This window comes from Carassius carassius, chromosome 24 (assembly GCF_963082965.1).
Source record: "Carassius carassius chromosome 24, fCarCar2.1, whole genome shotgun sequence".
Taxonomy (NCBI): Eukaryota; Metazoa; Chordata; class Actinopteri; order Cypriniformes; family Cyprinidae; genus Carassius; species Carassius carassius.
Window position 1 is genome coordinate 28,869,804 of NC_081778.1, and position 27,815 is coordinate 28,897,618.

The 27,815-nt window shown below is 35.6% G+C and overlaps 3 protein-coding genes, 1 long non-coding RNA gene and 1 pseudogene across 9 annotated transcripts; 4 read left to right on the forward strand and 1 right to left on the reverse strand.

Moving 5' to 3' along the window:
* LOC132103392 (uncharacterized) lies at nt 1-25,216 on the reverse strand. Of its 4 annotated transcripts, none has more exons than XR_009423368.1 (6): nt 24,940-25,216; nt 24,301-24,765; nt 15,320-15,519; nt 10,518-10,638; nt 1,566-1,944; nt 1-1,422 (listed from the first exon to the last, which is right to left on the reverse strand). It is a non-coding gene; the product is annotated as an uncharacterized LOC132103392 (long non-coding RNA). The 4 variants fall into 4 exon arrangements; XR_009423369.1 differs by having other exon boundaries at nt 24,301-24,421; nt 24,520-25,208; XR_009423370.1 differs by lacking the exons at nt 15,320-15,519; nt 24,940-25,216 and having other exon boundaries at nt 24,301-24,570.
* LOC132103390 (protein rapunzel) lies at nt 1,246-9,077 on the forward strand. The gene is made up of 3 exons (XM_059508468.1): nt 1,246-1,302; nt 3,829-3,893; nt 8,177-9,077. The coding sequence occupies exon 3, from the start codon at nt 8,222-8,224 to the stop codon at nt 8,903-8,905; it is 684 nt and encodes a 227-aa protein (XP_059364451.1). The 5' UTR covers nt 1,246-1,302; nt 3,829-3,893; nt 8,177-8,221; the 3' UTR covers nt 8,906-9,077.
* Nucleotides 5,971-7,019, forward strand: LOC132103726 (protein rapunzel-like; annotated as a pseudogene).
* LOC132103389 (protein rapunzel-like) lies at nt 13,497-15,621 on the forward strand. Of its 3 annotated transcripts, none has more exons than XM_059508467.1 (2): nt 13,497-13,595; nt 14,382-15,621. In XM_059508467.1, the coding sequence occupies exon 2, from the start codon at nt 14,384-14,386 to the stop codon at nt 15,563-15,565; it is 1,182 nt and encodes a 393-aa protein (XP_059364450.1). In that variant the 5' UTR covers nt 13,497-13,595; nt 14,382-14,383; the 3' UTR covers nt 15,566-15,621. The 3 variants fall into 3 exon arrangements, with proteins under 3 accessions (XP_059364450.1, XP_059364449.1, XP_059364448.1); XM_059508466.1 differs by having other exon boundaries at nt 13,499-13,629; XM_059508465.1 differs by having other exon boundaries at nt 13,507-13,640.
* A 1,200-nt stretch (nt 25,217-26,416) lies between the features above and the next one.
* On the forward strand, nt 26,417-27,321 carry LOC132103727 (protein rapunzel-like). The gene has a single exon (XM_059508821.1). It carries the CDS (start codon nt 26,462-26,464, stop codon nt 27,140-27,142), a length of 681 nt encoding a protein of 226 aa, XP_059364804.1. The 5' UTR covers nt 26,417-26,461; the 3' UTR covers nt 27,143-27,321.
* The last annotated feature ends 494 nt before the right edge of the window (nt 27,322-27,815 follow it).

Here is a 27,815-nt window from a genome sequence, read left to right on the forward strand (position 1 = left end):
GACAGATTCAAACTGTCAATTTCTATTGAAAGCTATAGCTACATTAATTATCAGATATATATGCAAACATAAGAAATGTGAGCCAGAAAGAGCAAAAATTAAATTACAGACAAAACATTAAAAAAAACCTTTTCATAGGCCTAAAAATATGATGACTTCTTTCTAACAGCTGTGACTTTAAATGTTATCCTTATCCTGTTCACACCTTTGTACACTCAGATGTTGCCTTGTGCGGGAGTTATTTTTAGTTTTAGTTATATTTTGAGATGTTACAATATTCTAGCCATCACAGTTCAAACACATATCCAGTGTTTGCACCATTTTGCAGACAAAATTGCCTGCTTTTTGTATGTATAGAACAAATGTAAATGACTTGCAAGTTACAGCATTATAAGAAGCATGATCCCCAGAAATTCAACTGGTTGTTTATAATTTCTCATTTCATTGGATTATTATTGTTATTGTATGCTGATTCATACATTAAAGAGATAATTAAACAGCTCATTTTAGAGCATATTTGTTGACTTTAAAGGAAAGGTGGTTTGGAAATGTCTGCCATCAGAAATTATGATAAAGAGGCATTTCATATGGTTATTAAGCAATGAATCAACACTAGTTGGACTAAAATCCATACGTATATACCTGTTGATAAATTAACCTTAATAATTTATTTTTAAGGGCTCATTACAGCTTTTTTTAATGCTAGAAACAGGTGTCCTATTTGGAAACACACTGACACCATTGGAAAGGTGTCCTTTTTAACTCTGTGCCAGCATATGAAATAGATGTCTCATATTTCAGTCCCCCATTTTAATACATTTGGTTCATTCTAACCTTTAATTAATTATTTAAAGCTTTATTTTAATAAAATGTCCCCTATGAATAGCCTGCACCAATTGTACCCAATGGCAGAGCTTGGCAGCTGGCCTGTTTAGAGCCTGTCTGCGCCCACAGCTGCCTCCAGACGTGACAGTCAGCTCTCTGTATAGACTATCTGACTGTTGGAAGCCTGAAATATTTGAATGTCATTGGGGGAGGTCATCTGTGGCTTGAGGAGGGGGCTGGTCAATAGGGGTTCATATATGCCTCTGCAATGGAGCAAGTGGAGACTTGCATTATATGGTGGCCAAAGGGCCATTTTTGAGGCTCCAGGGCCATCTGTACACCAGTTTAAATGGTATAGTCCAGTTTGAACACCCCTCCATATTGAGCTAAAATGGAAGAGCCTCTTTTGCAGTGTTTGCTGGGAAGAAGAAGTACAGTCGGTGTTGGGACTTTGGAGACGAGGTAGCAATCTGAAGAGGTAAGAGGAGCTGTGTTCTCCAATGGCCAGGCCACTAATGGATGGATGGGCTCATTGGGATGTACATTGGTCCTAATGCATGCCAGTATATGGATTTTTTACAGGTCTTGGAATGGTGTCTGTAAAGGGTTAGAATAGATTTCATGGCTAGCATGAACAAGGAAATATGGAGGCAGCTGCTAGGGGGAGCTATAACAGGGCAGACATTAGCTTGCTGAAGTGAGCTACTCCAAATGGGCTTCAGACTCTTTAAAATACTCACATTGGTTGGAAGAACAGAGGAAGATGTCGTATTGTTGTGCTTTGGTTAGATAAAGATGGTCTGCAGTTATTGGGTCTGAATCCCTTGGCTTCCTGTTCAAGGGAAGTGGCCAATTTTACATGCAGGCAATGCTGCATAAAAGAAAGAGAGGAAGCATGTTAATGATGGTCCCTGATAAATAAAACACACTTAAATGTGCTATAAGCATGTAAATCATATATATTGTTGTGTATTTATGTGATTTTGCACGATTATTTTGATAAATTAGCTTCTCTGAGTGAACTGTTGGAGAGCTTTAAAGATGGCCGCTCCTCAGAGTAGAGAATGCTGTTGGGACGGGTCACTTCCTGATTCACTCGACACTCTGTGTTGGTTATCACTGTAATTAAGCATATAAAACTGTTTTCAAATAAAACTGTAAGAAAAATAACCAATTTTACCGTTAAGTAATTAATAGTCAAAGTTATGGTTAGTATTGCTGACATTAAGGAACGTTTAGGAGATCAGATTCTGGTCTGAACTAAGTGAATGTGGAGTGTAAACACTCTAACTGAACTGTTTTTCTAGTTAAGCACAGAGTATGGGACGCGTTAAGTGCATAGTAAGGACTAGTCTCTGATTAGTCACTTCAGAAGGCCCTCGTTTAAGTTTTGATATGGACTAGATAAAACAATAGCACAGATTTTGATTGTTTATTCATCGATATCAAACTATATAGACTATAAAACTATAATAAGATTGTTGATTTTTGACTAGTGTTGAAGCAGATGACATATTAACCCTTTCAGTTATGGTCATATTAATCAATAATGATTCTTCTTTTGATTTCATATGTCTCTTTCCTGTTGAATTTTTTAAATAATATTTAATATAATAAAATATATTACAAGTAATTTAGTTAATATAAATGAACATAATCATTCTTTAATCATATTTTGTTACACAAAGCATACAGATAAACAAAAAGGGGTTAAATCCTGAGCCAATAGAAGAATAGAGGATGTAGATGCAACTTTGATATTCATATCCTAAAACCATACAGCATTTAAAGGGTTAAATTTTAGTCCTCTTGGGGCCATCAGAGTCAGTGGTGGCACACTTTCACTCTGTCACTGTCTGCCGTTTTTATCAGAAATCTGAAAATGTAAATTGCTGCCCCCTCTGGATGGATCAGGAACAAGGGTCTGTGTCTCTAATGGGAAAATGATAACAGTAAATGTGCACTCATTTTCTCATTTACAGTTGAAACCCTTTTACTTTTGCTCATTTAGTTGCTTATACTGTATGCTCAGTGCCATACTATCATAGCCAACAGTTCGAGTTTTAAACTAAAAGGCAGCTGCACTATAGCTATCACATCACAAGGCATAATTGTTCAGTGAAGTTTAATTCACACCCTCTTCACTCATAAATTAGAACTACTAGAACAGAACTACTACAACTTTTTGTCCCATGCACAAGTGTAAATGTTAAACTTCCCTGACTGAGGATAATTGTTCAAGTGAGTGCATGATTTTGACAAAGCTTCAGTCACGATTCTGGCCTGTTAAAGTGTTTTGTAAGTTTTAACATAAAATATGTTTATAGGTAATGCGGTATAGATATACTTCTGTAGAATTATGTCATAATATTCCTGTGAAGTCATATTATTTATTGAGCCATAATGTACTTTGACATTAAACAACATTGATAACGCGTGAATGTGTCACTATATTTCACTGCTTTAAAATGTAGTTTAGATATTAACTTGCCATGCGAACACTTGAGATTATTACCTCAAATTTATTCATTTTTAAATATTTTAAAAAGCATTTTATAACTGATTATGCTTCTGCAGAGTTGTAATCCCATAATATAGGCTTTTGAAAAACCATATCTTTACTGAGCCATGAATATATTTTAGTAGCAGAACACAGATTTTTTTTTTCATGAAATATTCTTGCCATTTTCACTGACTGTTTTAATGTCACCCAACATATTTTCCAGTAAATGTTGTCTAGTATCAGTAGAAAATTTTTATTTATTTTTTTTAAACAGTGTCACTGTTTCAACATAACAGAGTTTCGCAGTAAGGCATTAATGTAAAAAAAAAAAGTAACAAAATAAACAATACATTCGCACCTTCTCTGGAAAATAATAGCATGTGTGAAACATTTCATAACACTGTAACTGATACTATCAAGATTCTCCCTAATCATTCTTAGAATTTTAGCAGATAACTGACCCACTTCACTCAAACTTCTTTCCTTTTTTCCTCTGTTCTGCCAGGAACTTGTAAAGAAAAGAAAACAAGATCTCCACTTGGGACGTCCAGTATCTCACTGCAACGTAAGAATTCATCTTCCTGTCTTAGCTGATTAGAGAAGACACTCATTCTCTGTTAAACAAAGTGAAAATGTGACCTTTTCCTCCATACATTGCACATCATTTTATTAACTGTTGAAAGAAATCTGCCGACACTCTATTTAAAAAATGAACCCACACAAAGCCCAGCTCACACCACGCATCTGTAATGAACTTGACTCTCTTACAGCTGTTCAAATGGCAGCTGACATACACAGTTACCCGACAGCCTCTTTTATTCACAGTATGTTAATCTTTTGTTTATGCTTTTGCGGTTTTTCTCACTTAACCAGAAAAGCCGCAACAAGACATACCTGCTTCCTACATTTTTACATGCTATCACTGCCTCATTCATTAGGCACGAGTGAAATTAGTAAAATATTCTTATGTAATTGTTGTTTAATTGACGGTAAGAATAGTTTTACAAATCTATTCACGGTGTGATTGATATCTAATGTTTTAAACAGTTTTTCAACATACTGTATTGTTTGACTCATGCATTAATATTAGACTAGTCAAAGTTTTATTCTCTAATTTACTCATCTGCACTCCCTAGTTATTCATTCTTGTCTACGGGTGAAAAGATACATGGCAAAACGCATTACAGCCATTTTCCATGTAGAGAGTGTGTGTGTGTGTGTGTGTGTGTGTGTGTGTGTGTGTGTGTGTGTGTGTGTGTGTGTGTGTGTGATCTTCAGAAAGGATATTGTAGGAAAGCTGCATACTTTTTTCCCCCTTCTAAACCAATCAGCATTGCTTTGGTATGAGTCACTCCCACACCCTACCCTTATATGACAAAGAGGGGAGGGGCTGTTTCTCAGACCGGACAGTGAAATGGTGGCTGCTTGTACAAAAACAGCAGCAGCACCACTAGGAACTGAGCAGCTACAGACACATTTACAGGTAAGATCCGTAGCTTAGAACATTCTTATGCCTCTCGATTATACTAAACATGCATCCTGTGATATAAAAATGGAATATTTATGCTGTTACATGTAACTGAGCAAACTGTGTTAGCCTGTTTACAAGCCATCCTGTCATTAATTCAGCCTAAAAAGCTATTTTACCAAACCAGCAAAGATAAACTGAATGTTGTAGAAGAAAATGTTGCATTTAGAACTACTTTTCATTTATAGCAAGGAAACTTGAGTATAACCACAAGTATGACATCATCCATTATGCCATGTGGTTTAATAGTTATGTCAAGTCCAACGTTATTATCAACTGCATTGTTTTAGTTGTAGAATTACTAGTTCAGTTTGTTTTCTTGAGCAAACTAGTTTTTGTTTACTCTTAAATAATATGTATTTTGTGGGAATTTGAGTCAGTACTTCCTGTGAACTTCCATTCTGAAAACACAAAAGTCTGTAAATAAAATAAAAATGCTGTATATAGGTTTAAAAGTTTTACAGTATATAACTTTGTCCCTAGCATGAAAGTTCATATTTTAGCAACCTATTGGGAAAAAAGATACAGTTGAATACTACTGCTCCGGACACCACAGATTCAGAACTGGACAGCAACCTTTTACAGTCTAAGAAAGAGAAAATATAGTCCTATTAGAAAACCTACAGCTGTCTTTTAAGTAGAATCTAATGGTCATTGAACCTCACGAGTAACTGATTTGGGACACTCTACATAAGCTACTCAAATAAAAGCACAAGAGACTTGACTCACATTTCATTCCAATGGAAATTGACGTTAGAATGTTGCTGAGCTAACAGCATGATACTCTAATATATATAAAAATTACAAAATGCACACAAATATTAAGTAAATTAGTGAATTGCACTGAACTTTTTTATAATTCAGTACTGAATGAAATGAAAGTATACATTCCACAATGCATTTCTCTTCTGACACTGCACTTGCCCTCTCTATAATGTCTACACACAATGCTGAAGGCTACAGCTTTCAAAGCTTTTTCTTTTCCAAAAAGACTTGTAAAACATTATTTTTTTCAAAGTGAATAATGATCATTGGAAAATGTTTCACAAGAAAATATGATTTCAGTCCTTCAACTTCATGTTTTCATGTTTAATTGTTTAATGTTACTTGGCATTTCTTTGTAATTATTTGTAAAATTTGACTAGCCATTTCTAAATGAACATTGTTTAAAAGCCATTTTTTGGTGTATAACTAAAATCAAATGCCCAAGGAAGCATGCCAGTTTTTAAACTTAAATGTTGTTCAGGACAGAAGTGTTTAAGTGTCATTATGGTATGTGCCGTTTTCATAAGATTCATTAAGAACATTTCTTCTTTTCATTTCAGAATCAGCCAAGACTGAAAGCCTAGAAAAACCAAAGTCCAAGAATCAGACCCATCTATGGCAGAAACACAGCAGATCAAAGTGACTGCGGCCAAAGTGCCATGTGGAGAAAATCTCCTCCTTCGCCTCCAGCATAAATCCTCTCTTTGGGATTGTGACTTCAGTGGTCGGGTTGGTCAGGAAAGGCTTCGAGGATGAGAAGGACCAAGAGGCGGACAAGGACTTAAAACAGATCCATGAAAAACTGGAAACCATCTCAGAGAAGAATAAGCAGACCCTGCGGCAGATCCGAATCGACGAAATCAACGAGACTTATGGTGAACACGAGGAAGTCATCAAGCATCAGTACAAGGCTTTCAACACCATGCTGGAAAACGTAAAACTGGACCCTGAGAACTCAGATTGTCACATGAAGGATTTTGTGAAGATCTACGAGAATGATAAGATGGATCTCAGCTAAGATATGTATTATCGCAGAGTGAACGGTGCCGTTTTGTTTGGGAAGTCCATCCTGCAGGTTTACTTGGAGAACTGCCAAAGAAACAAAAAGGTGATGGAAGCCCGCTGCTCACACATCGCACACCTGTTCTACATCGGTCTAATGGTGCTGATGGCCTACTACGCCATCAGTGAAGATTACGAGGATGAAGTGAGAAACAAAGGTGCCAGAGGGTTCATTGAAATTCAAGCCAAGATGCAAAAAGTTCTGGACCAATGCACTGAGGAAAACTGAAGTGGGAACATTGCACTAACAATTGCTGAGACAATCCATCTCATTTGCTGAAAGTTGAAGGGTCAGTGTAAATTGGGTGAATCTTTTCCTGCTTGCCAAAGGACTTTTCAATGCAATACTAAAGTAGGGCAAAGTTCTTAACACTGTATATCACAATAACATTTTTTTTAAGTATATTAAGCATGTTTTGATCATTACTTTGACTGAATATATTGTAAAAAAAGAAAAAAGAGCCTTTGATATGAGTTACATGTTATTATGAATTATTATATAATTGTTTGCTTGTGTTTTGTGGAAAACCTCTGATTCTTTGAACAATAAATGAATAAATTTTTTTCTCATTTCATGGCAGTTAGTCTCTTTATTTGTCATTTATAAGTCTTTATAAGTCGATTCATGAAGTGAACACTAAAGACTGTGACTGTAGAATGCAGGTCAATATGGAAATTGCATTGATTTGTATTAAAGGCAGAATGCTGTGCTTGGTCAATCTCATCTGAAAAATATATTTTTTTTTAAATAATACAGGTTTCAGGTATTACAGTACTAGAGTAGCTCGTTCATGTCTGGCATAAAGCTGATTACAATTTCCAGTGCTTTCTTTATACTCACTGTTTCAAATGTGTAGCCGCAAGACTTAACATGCATGTTACCATGATTTAAGTGTGAAAAATCACTTACTACCTTATTGTGTAAAGTTACAACTTAAAGTCACAACTTACTCATCATGACAACAAAATGAATGAAAGATAAAAAACACGACTTCAACAAAATCAACTCAACTCAAATAATATGCAAGTTTTAACAGAATTAATGTGAGATCCAAATTAAGCTGGACATAGCTGCTTTTAAACACTCAGAAATTGACCTCATTTACATTATAAGTGATTGACTGTAACCTCATTTTTTGCTTCTTTTTTTTCTCTAAAACATGCCAGAAATGCTGACTGAGCTTAACCTGTATTTAACTCTTATCTTAGTATCGAGATTTTTTTATTAATTAGTTTTTATTAATATTTTGAATTCATTTTTATTTTTAGAATTTTGGTTTTCAAATCCATTTCAATTAAAGTTTTTGTCATTTTGTTCACTTTTATTAACATATATATATATATATATATATATATATATATATATATATATATATATATATATACACATTAGTTAACCATAGTAACCTTGACTGAATCAGAAATATCTCTAATATGTATTTTTCAAGGAAAGTCAGTTTAACTCTAAGATTGTGATCTGTTTCCTTCTTCAGGTGAACTAAACGATAAGACTGTTCTACAATCTTCCTCCGGACACAATGGCTGACAATGAGATATTTGATGACCCAGAGAAGCTGAAGAGGGGTCTAGTGAAGGTTCTGGAATGTGTGGCCACCATCTCATCTGCAGCAGCGGTGGTCAATCCCATCTTCGGTGTGGCTGGTTCTCTCATCCGGGTGGTGCTACACCACGTGGACGATGAAGACATCCAGAAACTCAAACGTGAGTTTGGCAGCGTGAATCGAGCCCTGGACGAAATCTCACAGCAGAACCGTCAAGCCCTGCTGCAAATCCGAAAGGAAACGCTGGACAAACAGTACCACGAGGTAGAAGAAAACATTCGCAATCAGTTCCGCAAATTCATGGAGATCGTGGAGGCCAAACCTGAGCAAGTGCAACGCAAGAAAGATGATTTCGTCGAGAGTTTCATCAATGATAAAGATGACCAGAACATGTACACGCTTTACGAAGGTGTGATGGGGAAGCGCAAACTCTTCTCCCAGCCCATCCTAGACGTCTACATGAAGCATTCACAAGGTGACCAGCGCGTCATGGAAAACCTCTGCACTCGACTCGCGTACCTGTTCTGCATCGGTTTCATCGCTCTGATGGGCTACTACGGCATCCTGGGGGATGATCTGGAATCACGAAACGAAGAGTGGGAAGAGAATATGAGGAACGTGCAGGAGAAAATGCAGGAGGTGCTGAGGAGATGCAAGTGATCATGAAACCTTTCTGCACAACCATGCTCTTTATTCCCTTCGTGCTCCGCCTTTTTTCTCTTACTCTGATAGATTTCATCGACCTGCAGCATTATCTTCCTGATAATCACAGGTCATGCTGAAGTATACACAATCATTTCCCCTAATCTAGGTGTTTTTTTTTTTCACACAGTCACATGACAAAGATATTTCACACTAATCTACACAATGCTGGTTGTGGTTATATAAATATTATTAAAGTTCATAAGCATTCATAAGCAATCTCATCTTGAAAAATGTTTTAAAAAGATTCAAGGCTACATGATGAACAACTTGTTTCTTGAATAAATACAAAGTATATACAGTTATAAAATATATTCTAGAAAATATAATCTATCTATCTATCTATCTATCTATCTATCTATCTATCTATCTATCTATGTATCTATCTATCTATCTATCTATCTATCTATCTATCTATCTATCTATCTATCTATCTATCTATCTATCTATCTATCTATCTATCTATCTATAAATGTTGCAAAATAAAGAGCATACAATTTAATATCTGTGCATACTAAGATATAAATTTCTCTCTGAAATGTGCCTATTTATGCATCTTTTCGGCACATTAGCTACAGATTTTTAATGTTCATTTAATTGTATCCTGTGTGTCGTAAAAAAAATTGTTAGTGCCATTAGAACATAATATCAGAGCGTATATTTTAATATGAGAGGTGAAATCTAAACTGAAGGTTATTTTTTTTTTGCATTCCTTTGACCCTTTTGTTTTGGATAAATTAAAACATTACACTTGATGTACAGTGCTACATATTTAGTCCGGCATGGCTGAAGTTCATCTAGATAATCGTGTTTTTTTTTCACATTTGTTTATCCATAAAGCTCTGCAATATACATAAATGTAACTAAATTATGTGTTTGTGTGCTTTTTTTAATGTCTCATGGATTAGAACAAATTACCTTCCTAATCATTATTAAAATACTTAAAAAAAAAAAAAAAAACTCTTGGAATGCCGATGCACTTATAACGCTGTACAATATTGTTACATTTTTCAATAAAGATACAATGAATAGAGAGAAGTGAAGTGGTTTTGACTTACAGACTTACACTAAAATTCATTATATACTGTATATTTAATATACATTTTATAAATATATATAAAAGGCTTACACATTGTTGATGTAAACAAATTACAGGAGCTATAGGGCATTTTCTTGTTATATGTTCTTCTGCCACTAGATGGCAGCAAAATACCATAAACTGAGTTCAGCCTTTAGACCTAAAAATATGAACACAAGTATATTGCTACTGCTTAATGCATATTGGTGTGAATAGCACCTACTATTTTTAATATTTGTAAAAACAGTATGTAATATGCAGCTATAATCAGTTTAAACTACCATATGATCTCTCTATGTTATCATACAGAAATAAATCTGTTTATATTGGAAGTATCTATGCGTCAAATAAAGCAGACCAAGCCTAAGTTAATTTAAATTTTTAGTCAAAAACGACAGGACATTTTTACTTTATCCTTCTTTTCCTCTTGTATTAAACACTTCTATTTTATTTAAGAGAGCATGGCCTCAACATCAATAAGCTTTACTTTACCCTTTGTGACATCACAGAAGACAGATCTTTAGTCTTGTTCTGCGTCATTTCACGTCATCAGCCAGAAACGCTTGCAAAGACTCTTCTGTCAAGTCTGAGAGGCAATCATATGGATACGATTCTGAAAGAAAGAAAGAAAGAAAGAAAGAAAGAAAGAAAGAAAGAAAGAAAGAAAGAAAGAAAGAAAGAAAGAAAGAAAGAAAGAAAAAAACAAAAAGAAAGAAATGTTAAGGCTTTTCTGGGGGAATTATGGTCCACAAAAAAATTAAATAAAATAAAGAAAAGGGAAAAGAACACAGAAATGGTTTAGCATTTTACTTGAGGAAAAGGGAAGTGTAATTAATGAATTGGGAACCTATAGCAGTTTATACAAACACTACACTTTCAGTTCAATTGAATGTAGACTATGCATCAGTTTGGTTTTATTGTGTTGATTAAATTATTATTGTAACAGAATTGACAAAATAATCCTAATTTAAGATGGTCTATGTAATCAAAAGAAAAAACAAAAGAGAGGAAAACAGTTATATTAGACTTCAGACTCAAAACTTTATATTAACTAAAATATATAAACTTTTTCATATGATAATCCCTGGTCTCCACAATAAAATAATCAGAATCATAATACGATGTTATATAATGGGCCAGGGGCGTAGCCATCTTTTCAGAAGTGAGGGGAAAAGAAATTACGCACACATACATACATTATATATATAAATAAATATATATAACATTACAATATAACATTTCTATCTATATAGCCTACCAGTCAACAGTTTTTGAACAGTAAGATTTTTTTATGTTTTTAAAGAAGTCTCTTCTGCTCACCAAGCCTGGATTATTTGAATTTTTTTTACTATTAAAATAAAAAAAATAATAAAATGTAATTTATTCCTGTGATTTAAAGCAGAATTTTCAGCATCATAACTAGTCTTCAGTGTAACATCCTTCAGAAATCATTCTCATATGCTGATTTGCTGATTATCAATATTCAAAAAAAAAGGAGAGCACATTTTTTTCAGCATTCTTTGATGAATAGAAGGATCCAAAGATTAGCATTTATGTGACATAAAAAGCTTTCGCAACATTATACGCTATTCCATTGAAAAGCTTAGAGTCAGTATAATTTTTTTTTTGGGGGGGGGGGGGTAAATTATAGAAATTAATACTTTTATTTAGCAAGGATTCTTTAAATTGAACAAAAGTGATGATAAAGGCATCATTTTACAAAATATTTATATTTCAGATAAATCTTCTGAACTTTCTATTCATCAAAAAAACCTTAAAAATATTCTACTCAGCTGTTTCTAACATTATCATAATAAGTTTTTTTGTTTTTTAGCAGAATATCAGAATTTGTGTGACTGGAGTAATGATGCAAAAAAAAATCTGCTTTGAAATATCAATAAATTACATTTTGAAATATATTAAAATAGAAAAGTTATTTTAAATAGGCTAGTAAAAATATTTCAACATTTTACGGTTTTGCTGTACTTTATCAAATAAATGCAGGCTTGGTGAACAGAAGATACTTCTTTATAAAACATTAACAAGCTTACTGTTCAGAAACTTCTGACTGGTAGGATACTATAGGCAACTTAAATTTTTCTCTAATATTTAGCTTTTAATTGGCTTAGAAATCTATAACCGCTGGACAATAACAAATAATAATGATTTGTTTATATACTACAAACACTTTTTTATCACATAATAAGGCAGAATAGTTTTTATACTGTAATAATAGCATTTTTCATATACTTTATTTATCACCTGCTGGAGATGACTTGAAAAAAACACATATTGTCGCAATCGTGTCTGTTTTTCTCATAGACTGTATAAAATGTTTTTCTGTAAAAACAACTGTTTTCATACCAGGAAACTCCTAATATGGGTAACAGCGTCCAACTATCGCTGTTACCCATATTAGGAGTTTCCTGGTATGATTTTCTGCGCGAGAGCGCCCTCCGGAGAGGAGAGTTTGGCGCTCCGTGATGTTCGTCTCGCCTTCTAGGTCCAAATAAAACATCAGGTCATGCGCAAACTATCCTGTCTCTTTGAGTTTAATTTTTTATTTATTCACACCAGCTCTTGAAAACCTCTATAGGCTACAAACACACTTGACCGAAAAAGTGCGGGGGACGAATTTCCGTGTTATCAAAAGTGGGGGGGGGGGACACGTCCCCCGCGTAATCTACGCCCCTGTAATGATGAGCCTATGTAATATTTTAATTAGTCATTTATTTCGTACCAAACAGGAGGGTATAAGGCTGAAAAAACTGAAATGCAAACACCTCTGTTGGGCCTCATGGGAATAAGTCATCATGTTCAGCGGTGTCAGCCGTCCATGACGCATTCAGACACAAGGTCACGCTGACTTATCTGACTTATTTTCAAACACTTGTTTGTGCATTGTTAGAAAATACATCCACCACTTGATTTGCATATATGCACAACAACGATGCATGTGATTTCGTTTTATTCTTCCTTTTTATCCGCGTATGATTTCATAATATATGCATTTGGATCCTCCTTCATCAGCACACGCTCAGAGAAAAGAACATTAGCACAGAATAGCTATTAAAAAGATTTTGCCCTGGTGGAAGGTGCCATATAATTTGGTATTTTGATACAATATAACATAATACAATATAAAACTCGTTAAGATCTCAAAAACATCAGTAATGGGTGAAATACCTGCCATCCCTGTGTGGAAAATAGCTGCGCATTTTTCTTGTGATCCACTGGAGCTGCTCCATGTTACGCATTGCGCGCAATTTTCTTCTTGATGAACAAACATAACTCGCTATTTCCGTCCAAAAACTGTTCGGAACACTTCTGTCTGTTGTCATATTATGAATAAAACGCAAGGTACAGCCAAGCACGTCAAAAATGAGACATTTATCAGACCATAGCCAAAGGCTTTCCGAACCAAAATCCTAACGCATTCTCAGAGCGCGCAACTCCCTCTCTGTCGCGCGCGCGCTCTGCATCTGTGTTCATTTCAGACTCACTCAGAATCAGATCATCACAAATATCCTCCTGGAGCTAATACCTGAGGGAAACCTGAATTTCGGACAGGTAATCCGGACAGCAGCTCTTCAACCTGCTAGACGTGAGAAACAGGTTTGAAAAATTTTCTGCTGGGGTAAATTGCTGAGATGCGCAAGTAGGACACTTAAGAGAGAGACTGCGCTCGAAAACGCTTTACTAGGTGTGCCCTTTACAGAACAGAAGATGGCACATTCAGTGGTGCCATATCTGCGCCACACGATTTTAAGCGCAAATCGTTTTATTAATGTATTAAATGTGATTATTTACAGATTTAAAATGGGCCTGGATTTGGTTTAACACGATTTTTCTCATTAACATGCATGCAGATTTAAAATGGTGGGAAAAATGCTGATGGCACAATTGGCTTTCCTGTAAAATTAACAACGTGAAGACAGCTTCATTCGGCTGTAATGGAAATAGCCTGAGTGTAATCATTTAGGTTTTAAAAGATTAAAATCTTTTGATTTTAAAATCTTACATATTTAAATCAAAAATATTATTATAATAAATCTGACCACATGCACTTAAGCTTTTTTGTCTCTCATTCCTGTATTTTCTTTTCTGATTCTGTTATATATATATATTAGATTTATTTACAACTTCAGTCTGAACAATGAGAAGACTGAACAAATGGAGACGTTCAGTTTTCTTAAGCGAAAAATATTCTGAGCTTATGAAGGAACAACCTCTGAGCAATTTAACTTTTATTTCACATTATGCAGCTTGAATTAAAATTGACCCATTGTGTAAAGTGATTTTTAACACTACAAGAAACTAAGGCATCTTTTTATTATTATTTTTGTTTGTTTTCAGAAATGTCCAGTCCACTAGAGCGGGTTGTAGCCCAGAAGAAGGCGGCCATTGAAGCAGTAATGGAGATGTTTGAGAGAGGAGCCGAGGTGCTGGCCAGCGCTGTTGGGGAGCTGTGTCCTCTTTTTGAAGCTTCTGCTCCAGTTTTGAGGCTGGTCTTGGACAACGTGGAAAGCAAGGAGGTCACGTATGTCAAAGATCAGTTTCTAGTTGTGAGGAGCAAATTGGATGTCCTCTCATCTGAAATAGAGGACATCAACTGCGAGATTAAAAAGGGACGGTTGGATTCTCAGTTCTTCACTGTGGAGGAAAATATATGCAGCCAGTTTAGAAAATACATAGACATTCTGGAGGCTAAACCTGAGTATAAAGAGGTCAGAAAACGCTTGTTCTTGCAGCATTTCCCCAAAACAAGAGGAGAGAAGAATCTCTACATGCTTTATGATGCTGTGATGGGGAACAGCACATTTGGGGAGCCAATCCTGGATGTTGTGGAACAATACGAGGCCAGAAACAGAAGGGTCCTGGAAGACTTCTGCGTCAGGCTGAAGGAGCTGCTCTGTTTGGGAATCATCACTTTGCTGGGATATTGTTTCCTTACTCAGGGTGAGGAATCAGAGCAGGAGAAGATTCAAGAGTGGAGCACGAAGATCCAAGAAATTGAGACCAAAATGAAGGAAACAATAGAGAAATGTGTGGATTCGTTTCCAGAGCAAGCTGAACTGGACATCAAGAGGCTTGTGAAGGAGAAAGAAGATGGGAACCTTCAGGAAACGGCCCAGGAACTGCTGGACTTCCTGGTGAAGAAGTACGACTGGGTGAGCTGGTCCATCAGAGTCATTAGTAACTTGGGCAAAATTAGCAACTTGAGAGCTGGACAAAACTTTCAGTGTGTGGCCGGACAGAATTATTTTGAAGTATCTCAAGGAAATGACACCAACCTGGTGATCTCGTTCAGCAGCAACCCTCAGCCTGTGCCCAACGAGAGCGTAAAACAGACGATAGAAGGTCCTGCGAGGAAGAGAGACGCCAAAGCTGCTGTGGAGCTTCTGGAGAAGCAGTTAGCTGGGTTTCTGGTTCATGCCATCAGTAGACACAAGGACAGCTTTACTCTGTCGAGTTTTCCTGAGGAATGTCACTACTGGGAGAAACATAAGTACATGAATGTGTGTGTGCATTCAGAGTAGATTTAAATGGTTAAACAGGATCGTTATTACACTTAATATATAAATCTACTATAACTGCACTTTACTTTATTTATCTATGTCTTGTAATGAGTATATATATAGCATTGTTCATTGTCAGCTTACTGTCTCTAACAAATAGAAATTGCATTTATTGTTTTTTTTTTCTAAACTGAAACCAAAGTGATCTTGTTCAGACTAACCACTAGTTTAACTAACCAGGCCATCTGTGTATGCGCTTTTATAAGCAATTATACCCAATTCATATTATTTTATGTTACAAAGTTTAATGTATCTGTCTTAAATCATGCCTTAAAACCAGGTATTCTCAACTAGAGAGCATCAGCAAATTTACAAGTGATCCTGAAAAAAGACTTAAAATGATCTGCAAAACACGCATTAAATAAGCTCAAATAAAAAATAAATAAATGGCGTATTTCTTTTTTTTTTTTCATTGAATGACCAGGATCTCCACTAAAAAAATTGATATATTAAAGAATATTTTTAAAAGTATGGTTTCTACAACTGGCAAACTCATCTGCATGGAAATGTGCATAATATATTGGAAATGGGACTCTGAAAATAGCATAAAATTGTACCTCTTAAAATGGGATAAAATATACATGTAGAAATGGAGTAAAAATATTTTATAGCCAATCCTTATCCAGAAAATAACAAACAACTGGAAAGATTTAGACGCTTGCTAATGTTGTTGTGGGGGGACTTGAAGACAAAAAGGTTGAGAACCACTACTTTTAACAATATCATGAATAAATAAATGTTTAACACAAATGTTAAAAGTAGGACAAATGGCTTTTGGACCAAGTACACTGTTTTTTATTAGGACTGGCTAGTTGGCCTTTGTGAGAATGACCTACTTGCATACCATGAAAAGAGGCAATGAACACATCTCAGTCCAACTGTCCAACTGTCTCAGCAACCCATACAAACCAAGCTTTCAGTAAAAGTAAAAGAAGGACTTTTGCAAATGTTTGCAAGAAATAGTTTCAATATATGACACCCATTGCGATGATATACCACCCAAAGCCACATTTAATTAAATTACTGTTTTTGTACACAAGTCAGCATTTTCTGGCCAAGGGCTGCAGAAACATGGTGAGTAACGTTTCACTTTGTTAATATAAAGCCAATGAGCTCCAAAATGCTGTGATCAGCTCTCTGGATCCAGTCATTAAAACCACTGAGGTGCTGAGTGAAGGAATAATCCATCATTTGACACTCAGGAAGGAGGATCCATTTCCATTGTATTGTGTTCCATTGTATGTGTGAGTTAATTTGTGAGTTAATGCAAAATAAATCTTGTTGTAAATGCTTACTGTTTAAAGCTATACTGAAAACCAAAGGGAATTAAAAATAATATAGAAAAAACCATTATTAGAGGCCTATTATGACACTCTGATGCAAGATCTTTAAAAGCCATTTATAACCATTCTGTGACCTTACAACCAAACTACCATGGGTAATGACCTTTGAACCCTACACACATAATCCAATATGGCTGTCCTCTTTACGTCAATAAATCTTTGATTTATGACAATATAAACCTCTTTTATTTTAAATTGTTTAATGCAGGAAATCCAGACAGGTACAAATATACAAACAAATAAAACATTTTTGATAGGTTTAAAAAAAAAATGTTAATGGTTTAAAAAGGGTATTTCTAGCCTTCAAACTGCCACTGACATTACCAAATCAACCCTCTCTCAAAAACATCATTCTGAAAAATGGCATAAAGATTAGAAATAATCTTTTCTTGTTCCAGAGTAAAAAGAACCATTATTTCATCCATGTTTTCCCTTAGGAAGGTGCCCAGCGTCTTATAAAAATACAAGGTGGAATATTTGAAGTTTTTGAAGCAGTTGTTCATGCTCCTGTTTCAGAGTCTGAATGGAAATGCACGGCTCGGCCTGTATTCATTAGCGGTTGAGGCTTCTGTCCTGGTTAGAGCTATACAGTATTGATCATGTGGCTTCCATCTCTAAAAAAAAAAAACTTAAAACTGTCTGTTGTTAGACCAAAACAAAGATCTATCATTCCAGTTTGACCTAGCGACATGTTTTTCTGGACAACTTTTAAATAAAGGCAAATGAAACCACAACCATCTCCAAGAAAGGGCATCAGTCAATATCAATATTTAATAAATAAATGAGTGATTTTATGAATCTCAGCATCACAGTAGTGCCGAGGCGGTCGATCAGTCCCAGGATACCTCACTTTGGCTGCATCTGCCAATCACAGCCTGAGCTAATGTCATTACCTTTTCGTCAGAGTGGACCATCGACCAGCTTCCTGGCCTTAAGTGGCCTGATCTGATAAAAAGCATTAAAACATTTGTTCTGTGACACACACCAGCTCACCCTCAGTCTCTGCACTGGATTCACCTTTCTGGGGTCTGATTGTGCTTAGAAAACCATTGCGAAAAGACAACTCTTAACAAAATGAGTACAACCCGAATTCCGGAAAAGTTGGGACGTTTTTTAAATTTGAATAAAATGAAAACTAAAAGACTTTCAAATCACATGAGCCAATATTTTATTCACAATAGAACATAGATAACATAGCAAATGTTTAAACTGAGAAAGTTTAAAATTTTATGCACAAAATGAGCTCATTTCAATTTTGATTTCTGCTACAGGTCTCAAAATAGTTGGGACGGGGCATGTTTACCATGGTGTAGCATCTCCTTTTCTTTTCAAAACAGTTTGAAGACGTCTGGGCATTGAGGCTATGATTTGCTGGAGCTTTGCTGTTGGAATTTGGTCCCATTCTTGCCTTATATAGATTTCCAGCTGCTGAAGAGTTCGTGGTCGTCTTTGACGTATTTTTCGTTTAATGATGCGCCAAATGTTCTCTATAGGTGAAAGATCTGGACTGCAGGCAGGCCAGGTTAGCACCCGGACTCTTCTACGACGAAGCCATGCTGTTGTTAAAGCTGCAGTATGTGGTTTTGCATTGTCCTGCTGAAATAAACAAGGCCTTCCCTGAAATAGACGTTGTTTGGAGGGAAGCATATGTTGCTCTAAAACCTTTATATACCTTTCAGCATTCACAGAGCCTTCCAAAACATGCAAGCTGCCCATACCGTATGCACTTATGCACACCCATACCATCAGAGATGCTGGCTTTTGAACTGAACGCTGATAACATGCTGGAAGGTCTCCCTCCTCTTTAGCCCGGAGGACACGGCGTCCGTGATTTCCAACAAGAATGTCAAATTTGGACTCGTCTGACCATAAAACACTATTCCACTTTGAAATAGTCCATTTTAAATGAGCCTTGGCCCACAGGACACGACGGCGCTTCTGGACCATGTTCACATATGGCTTCCTTTTTGCATGATAGAGCTTTAGTTGGCATCTGCTGATGGCACGGCGGATTGTGTTTACCGACAGTGGTTTCTGAAAGTATTCCTGGGCCCATTTAGTAATGTCATTGACACAATCATGCCGATGAGTGATGCAGTGTCGTCTGAGAGCCCGAAGACCACGGGCATCCAATAAAGGTCTCCGGCCTTGTCCCTTACGCACAGAGATTTCTCCAGTTTCTCTGAATCTTTTGATGATGTTATGCACTGTAGATGATGAGATTTGCAAAGCCTTTGCAATTTGACGTTGAGGAACATTGTTTTTAAAGTTTTCCACATTTTTTTTACGCAGTCTTTCACAGATTGGAGAGCCTCTGCCCATCTTTACTTCTGAGAGACTCTGCTTCTCTAAGACAAAGCTTTTATAGCTAATCATGTTACAGACCTGATATCAATTAACTTAATTAATCTCTAGATGTTCTCCCAGCTGAATCTTTTCAAACTGCTTGCTTTTTTAGCCATTTGTTGCCCCCGTGCCAACTTTTTTGAGACCTGTAGCAGGCATTACATTTTAAATGAGCTAATTAAGTGGATAAAATTGTAAAATTTCTCAGTTTAAACATTTGCTACGTTATCTATGTTCTATTGTGAATAAAATATTGGCTCATGTGATTTGAAATTCCTTTAGTTTTCATTTTATTAAAATTTAAAAAACGTCCCAACTTTTCCGGAATTTGGGTTGTATATGATGATGCAAATAAAAAAGCATTTTAGCATAACATCTCAATCATGATGATCTGAAATAAAAAAGCATAATAACTCAAAACTGCATCAAACAGAACTGTAAGAAAAGCTATATCCATTATTAATTATCAGCAACAACTATTCACTCTTCTAATTAGTCAATATCTTGCCCAGGAAACCATAATTAAATATCCATGAGATTATGACCACACTTCTCGTTTTTTCTCATTGCCTTTAATTAATTGAAATATGTTTGTTGAAACTGTGGAAAGAAAGGTTATTACAGTTAACTAAAACTATAGAAAAAAAAACAACTAACAGAAATATACATTTGAAAAAATGTTTTATTAAATTTTATTTCAGTTAGTCAAAGCAACGTTTCTATTTTTCATCGAACTTGATATACTAATTTAACTATAGACATATTAATAATAGCATCTCAATAACGCTGGTTTTAAAAATGTTTTAACTATTTAGTTAATTCAACTTCAGATATTTCGGTTATGAAAGCAATATAGTGTACACAAAATATTATTATTATAATTATTAAATAATTATTACATTTTAAATGATCTCAGCAGGCAAAGTTTATATTTAGGTCATATTTGCTGGGGACACATTGAAACCTCATTTCAATAAAGAGAAGTTAATTGAAAGAAAATAAAGTGTCAGTTTCAGTCTTTGGGAGCAGGAGGTAAATGACACTGATTATGCGCATGGGTTTATTTCTGTCCACTCGCTCGCCAAACCATTAGCGTATTACGGTTCTAATCGGTATATTGATCTTGTTTTGGCTCCATCTGCACTCGCTCTCATTTCACACAATGTGTACGAGCCTCATAGTGTGATGCTGTTCTCTGTTTCTCTCTCTTCTTACCTTTTTGTAGGTCACAAGAATATGTTTGTGCATATGTCACCAGCAGTAATATCCTGATGACAGCAGTTGTGTCAGCTTGGCATTTTAATTATTTTTTTTTTGCATGTCACACAAAATTCCAAAAAGTTTCCCTTTGTGTATTTTTTTAGACCTATGTTTCAGATAATTCTCTTGGGCTAAATGTTTTTTCTTACATGCAGAATAAGATCTAATATTATTGACTATATTGACTGATGATGTCAACAGTTTTCAGATTTTGACACCTAATTGATATATTTGAATTGACAAGATTCAAAAGCATAATTAAAATTATTCAGAATTTAGCCAAATTCTTTTTTTTACTTAGTTGTGTCCTTATTTATAAAAAAAAATATATATATATATAAATATACTTTTAAAATGCTGTATTGTATAATTATACACAGTATATATAGTATGTTTCTACCTTATTTAATGAATAGTATTTGTATACTATTATATTTTAATTTATATTTTGAATTAGCTTTGTATATTTTCATTTCAGCTTTGTTTATTTAATTTGTAGTCATTTGTTATGCATGTTTGTCATTTTTTCTTTAATGTTTCTACACTGAAAAAAAAAATATTAATGAATTTACTAAAAATGTTTATGGTAAGTGGTTGCAATCAATTTATTTTAGCTATATTTAAATAAACTAATTTAGTTGGTTAACTTTCAACAAAATTTGTTTATTTAAAATGTAGCTAAAATAAATTGATTGCAACAACTTACCATAAAAAATGTGTAAATTCAATGAATCATTTATTTTTCAGTGTATTTAGGTTTAATTTATTTTATTTTTATTTATTTTTTTCATTCATTTTTTTTTTCAAATTTCCTTTTTTTTTATTTCCAGTTAGTGATTTTTGTGCTTAATTTTTTTTCCATTTAAGTTGCAAAGGTAACATTTCTAATTTGAATTCTTTTTAAGTTAATCATGTGATATTTATATTTTATTTCAGCTTTATTTCAATAAACAAAATTGTTTTTAATAGTTTTAGTTAACAATAATAACCCTGGTCTAGAACCAAAGCGACAAATTGGATACATGCTCAATCAAACACAAAGCCTAAGCACCCTCACAGCACAAAGAAGGACTGGAGAGTGCTGGTTTTCACTGTTAATCAGAGTCTTGTGGTGTAGGGTTTGAGGATTGAGGTTTCATCTGTCATTTTTAAGAGCATCAAAAGACACGCTTAGGTGAAATGGACTGCAATCCATATAGAGCCTCCAAGAAGCCACTGAACATTTGCCTGCTTCCTGTGATCTAGACGTCTATTGATCTCTTGAGTCTAAAGAATAGACTTAATGTGCAGAGCGGCAGGTTGCCTGTAGACTGTGTCTAGTTCTTAGATTAGACTGATCAGGACTGAAAACAACTGCACCACAGCACAAAAACACAACTGGCAAATATCTGAGAGTGCTATCAAAAGTAAATAATTATTAGTAGCATAACTCTTATTACTATAATCAAATTGCAAAACATGGCTGCAGGCTGGTCAGGTGATCTCAGCATGGAGGACATTGCAGTGAATTTTATTTGAGATATCTGTTTTGGCAAATACAAACACTACAACAAATTTGACTTAAGTAATTCAATTCACCTCCTCCTCCAAAAATCTGCCATGTCAGTCAAGTCATAAAAAAAAAAAAAAATTGTTTCAGTTAACAGGACAAACTAGCTTGATTTTCACTGACCCCACAGGCCCTCATCACACATATCCGAAATCATGCTGATCATTGTAAGTATATTTATTTACTATGAACATCAGCACTAATTATGAGCTGCAGAAAGTCAAAAGCTTGGTGTTATATTAGACAGCAACTTGTCTTTTGAAAAATCATTTTTCACATAGCCAAGCTACGGAACATGTTACTTTTTTCTGAGTTCATGCATTCATGACCTCTAGACTGGATTATTGTAAGGCACTGCTAGCTGGTTGTCCTGTATCTTCATTAAACATGCTACAGTCCAAAATGAAGCTGCTAGAGTCCTTACCAGGTCAAGAAAATATGATCATATTACCCCAATTTTACAATCTCTACACTGGCTACCTACAGTATTTAGTTCCATGTAATTTGCAATCTATTATTTACTTATAAAGCCCCTGTGTCCCTAACCACTCTTCTACAATCCATCATGCTCCCTAAGGTCACAAAACTTAGGCCTTTTGGTAGTAAAAGTCCCCTAAAGGAGCTAGAGCTTTTTGCATTTGGCTCCCAAACTCTAAAATAGCCTTCCTGATAAGGTTTGGGGTTCAGGCGCACTCTAGATTAAAGACACATCTCTTTAGTCAAGCTTTCACATAATGTATCTCGTAACCTTTTTCTTCGGTTCTATCTGATCAAATGCATATTATCATTCTTTGCTTGGTTTGATCACATTATTTATAAACTTTTTGCTCGGTCTGAACAGCAGCTATACGCAAATTTTTCTCTATTTGCTTATCTGTTTCTGCCACAGGATGAGCATCCCGAATTACACAAGCTTCGGTCTGAATCCAGCCCTTATGAAGATCTGAAATGAAGGAACAACTGAGAAGAGATGATACCAATCCCTCAGAGGACCTCAGATGATGACAAACCTGAACCAACATACAAAACGTCTAAGGCTACGTATTGTAACCATGGTTCCTCAAGGAAACGAGATGCTGCATCAGAGAATTGTTTGAGAATTCTTTTGAACTTCCGATGAAGAAGGATGGAGAGAAGTGCAACTTTTTGATAGATCATGACACACCAGTCCTCAGACTTGGCCTGTGCAAGCGTGCTGAACTTCAGTCCCCTGACTGAGTGGTTCAAAGAATGCAGATCTAAAAAAGGACACAACACCTCATCCTTCCTCAGAACAGTGAAGTACCTGTTCCATTACCAGAGCCTGCTCGGGGCCCACCAAAATGGAAATGTCCCCATGAATTGAGGCGGAGGAGAACCAAATTGGATTCTGTGGCCTCTCACTACAGTGTTCCTGAGAATGAGCTCTAGATCTAGGGAACATGGGTGGAGATAGGACGAGCTGTCTCCAACCCGTTCGCCAGATCATGTGTGATTCCCGCGAGCGTGGTCGCCGCCGTCCCTCAGCAGCAGTGCGACTGCAACCGCAAGATCGCATGCACAGACACACTTCTCAGAGCATGCCTGGCCAGAGCAGAGCGCTTAACAGCAAGAAAAGCACAATCGGCCCCCGGACGTCTCGCCCATCCATTGAACTGATTACACACGTGATTCAGAGACGTCACACTGGAGGCGTTCCCCAAAGTGTTCTCCGACGCAGCTCGAGTTCCTGAAGAGGAACTACCAAATTTTCTGTGAAGCTGCTTTGCAACGATTTGTATGGTGACAAGCGCTATACAAATAAATGTGAATTGAATTAAAGTGACTACAAGCAAATATAAACCATACTGATAAACCAGGCCATACTAAAGACCCCCAACCCAGTTTGTGATCATAGTAATCAAACAGAAGTTAATATCTTAAAGTAATTTCCCTCTGGCATAAGTTTATTAATCTAAGCTAGTTTTGAACTAATAAAAGGCAACATGCATATAACACACACACACACACACACACATTAGTTTTAATTATTTTAGTACTTAAGTTAAATGAAAATGAGAATTTAGAAAAATGAGAAATAAAGTTTAACCCTGAAACTTAAATTTACTCATCACTAATTGTGATGTGTTACATTCTAGACTATTATTAAACAGACTTACTCATATTTGTATTAATCATGTTGTCAAATGAATTAACTAAATGTCAGAACAATCTCTTACTTTTTCCATCTGTGTCTGTGTCCTTGCTGTCATCCAACTGCAGGGTCTCCACTTTGGAATGGCCATTTACAATGTCATCAATTTTAAGAGTAATCTTATTAAATGTGGAGAGAATAATTTTCTAAAAAACAACAGAGAATCAAGAGTCCTGCATGACAAACTGCTCTTATTCAGTGTTTTTCATCAAAATAACAAGAAAAAGAAGATATATCCAAGTACTTTGTCTATGCAGTCTGTGTCATAGTGCTGTCAACCACTTCCTCATCGTGTCTGTGTCTTAGTGCACAAGTAGGAAAACAGGAACTATACGTTTTAGGAACTGACTACACACATTTTGAATCATTCCACCTTAAGAGGAACATACATTACCATTGATGCCACAGTAAGGCCTAAAGCAGGTCTACATCGTTTCACAGTGTGAATGATCACATGACATCTGGAGTCCTGCAGCACCACAGACAGTACCTACACTTTCTATAGATTAAAAGATGGATGGATGGATGGATGGATAGATAGATAGCAATTAAATACTGACCATTTTCTGGCCAGTATATTAATATTCATAATTGAGAGAGTAAACAAATGGTTTGCATTAGGAATATTTCAAGGTCAATGAAAGAGCTAATCTTTTTCATGTACCAGGACCCTGTAAGATAATGGTATAGTCCATCTGTCCACCCCTCCACAATGATCTCAGATGAAACTGCCCATCCTGCATTGACTTCTGGGAAGACACGCAGCTGAGGGAGATAGCAAACTGAAGAGGTAAGAGTAGAAATATTCCTTACAGGCAACAAGATCAGTTAAATGCCAATGGGTAGATCTTTATGTACTGTTTGTTAAAGTTTGAAAGAGGAGCTCATTCTTAGCATTAACAAGGAAATAAGAAGTAGCAGCTAGGGGGAGCTATAACAGACAGACAGCAGCTGACTAGTCATCTTACTCTAGATGGGATGAAGACCAACACATTGCTTGTGTATTTACAGTATACAATAGTGTCATTAATTTTTTTTAGATTGTTTTAAAATAAATCAGATCAGAATTGTTCAGTTAGGACTAGATAAAACAATCCATTGTAACATTGCAGCTCATGTACTTTATCTCAGTTCAACCAGGTTCTTGAAAATAAATCAATTTATGCTATCAGAAGTAAATTTGATTTTTGAAAATTTTGAAATAAAAATAATAATACTAGAAATTGTGGAACAAAAAAGAATAATTTAAGAATTCCTCAGCTCTTTTCACGTCTATTCTCAGAAAGGACAAAAAAAGTTCAAATTTATCCATGAAAAATCCAAATTGTATACACATGAATTCCAGACAAGTTGTCAGCCTTTGTATAAGTGGCCGGAAATTTTCAGTGACTCATTCTACAAGTTACATAGATATATCAGTAGGTGGCGACAAGTTACTATTTATTTATGAGTGAATCATTCAGCCAACCGATTCTTTCAGAAAGGAAAATAAATGACTGTTCTCAAGAATGAGACATTGAATGTTTCACTTAAATGACTCATTCAAAAACGCTTATTTAATTAGGAACAAAATGTGTGACTTTTTTGAGGGAATCACTGAATCATTCTGCCAAATGATTCATTCAAAAACGATGATTCATTTATTAATTTCTTTATGAGTGAGTTATAGAATCATACATTCAACTGATTTCATTCAAAACGCTTTTTTATTATTATTATATAAAGAAACAAGTGAATGATTAATTTAACTCAGGGGTGTCAAACTCAATTCCTGCAGGGTTTTGATCCGACCCTGTAGTTGTAGTTGTAGTACTTACCATGTAGTTGGGGACTTGATTAGTTGAATCAGGTTGGATTTAATTAGGGTTAAATCTTAACTCTGCCGTACTCCGGCCCTCCAGGATTTGAGTTTGCTATCCCTTATTTAACCGATTTGTTCAAAATGCTTATTTAGCAATGAAACAAGTGACTGTCTTTATTTAACTGTTTGGTTCATTTGGGAATGAAACACAACCTACTGTATGCTGCACAAAGATGCCAACAGCCTAAAACAAAATCATAAAATAAATGTATATATATATATATATATAAATTACAGTATTTTAAGTGATAATATTGTGTGCCTTTGTATTGTCAGTTTCTTCTTCAGGTAAACATCACTGGGAAGGGCTCTTCCTCCAGACACAATGGCTGAAAATGAGATCTTAGAAGACCAAGAGAAGCTGAAGAGGGGTCTAGTGAAGGTTCTGGAATGTGTGGCCACCATCTCATCTGCAGCAGCGGTGGTCAATCCCATCTTCGGTGTGGCTGGTTCTCTCATCCGGGTGGTGCTGCACCATGTGGACGATGAAGACATCCAGAAACTCAAACGTGAGTTTGGCAGCGTGATTCGAGCCCTGGACGAAATCTCACAGCAGAACCAGAATGTATTGCTTCAGATCAGGAAAGAGACTGTGGATGGCCTGTACAGTCGTGTAGAAGAAAACATTCGTAATCAGTTCTCCAAATTCATGGACACTGTGGAGGTATCAGCAGCACATGAACAGCGCAAGAAAGAATTTCAAATGAGCTTTGTGATCAATCAGTGTGACCAGAACCTGTACACGCTATACGGCGGTGTTATGGGTGAATCAAAGATCTTCAGCCAGCCCATCCTAGAGGTCTACATGAAACATTCACAAGGCGACCAGCGTGTCATGGAAAACCTATGCACTCGACTCACATACTTGTTCTGCATCGGCCTCATTGCTCTGATGAGTTACGCTGCCATCGTTGGGGATGATGAGGAAGCTCTGCACATCGAGTGGGAAGAGAAAATGAAAGATGTAGCCAAAAAGATATCAGAAGTGTTAAACAGTTATGAGTGATTTTAACCCTCTTTTCTTAGCCAACATCTCTTTTATCTATTTTATCTGTCATTGCCCTAGCAACTGCTGTCCATCTAGTTGTCTGTCTCACTCAAAACACTGTAACAGCTACCTTGCAAACAACGTGTTAACCCACTCCTACTGTACTCCTGCAAATACGTGTAGTTTTGAAACAAAAGTTATATATATATATATATATATATATATATATATATATATATATATATATAAAATGAAATTCTTATGGTTTTATATGCATAACTGATGAAGCCATATCTGTGAAGTTTTTTTAGTGTGTGCAACTTCTCATCCTGACACGATGTCCAGATCAAATATACAAGATTTATAGACACTCCAAAAACAAATACATTGTGATCGAGCTAATAATAGTACCAGCTTCTTTTTTTTATTATTATGAAGGGGAAAGAAATATGTTAAGAAATTCAGATTTCACTTTACCCATTATGACTATCTGTCAGATAACTCTTCAGCCAAATCCTGAACCATAACTGGCCAGAGAGTCCTGGATACACATGACTGTAAGAATGAAAAATGAATGAATGAACAAAAATAAATGAAGTAATAATAGTAATAACCATTCTAGGACAATGTGCCAAGGTGTGGAAACACCATTAATAAATTAAATTCAACATCATTGTTCTTCTTCTAAATA

Coding starts and splice junctions, on each gene's coding strand:
- LOC132103390 (XM_059508468.1), top strand. CDS start 8,222: ATGGCTGACAATGAGATATTTGATGACCCAGAGAAGCTGAAGAGGGGT.
- LOC132103389 (XM_059508467.1), top strand. CDS start 14,384: ATGTCCAGTCCACTAGAGCGGGTTGTAGCCCAGAAGAAGGCGGCCATT.
- LOC132103727 (XM_059508821.1), top strand. CDS start 26,462: ATGGCTGAAAATGAGATCTTAGAAGACCAAGAGAAGCTGAAGAGGGGT.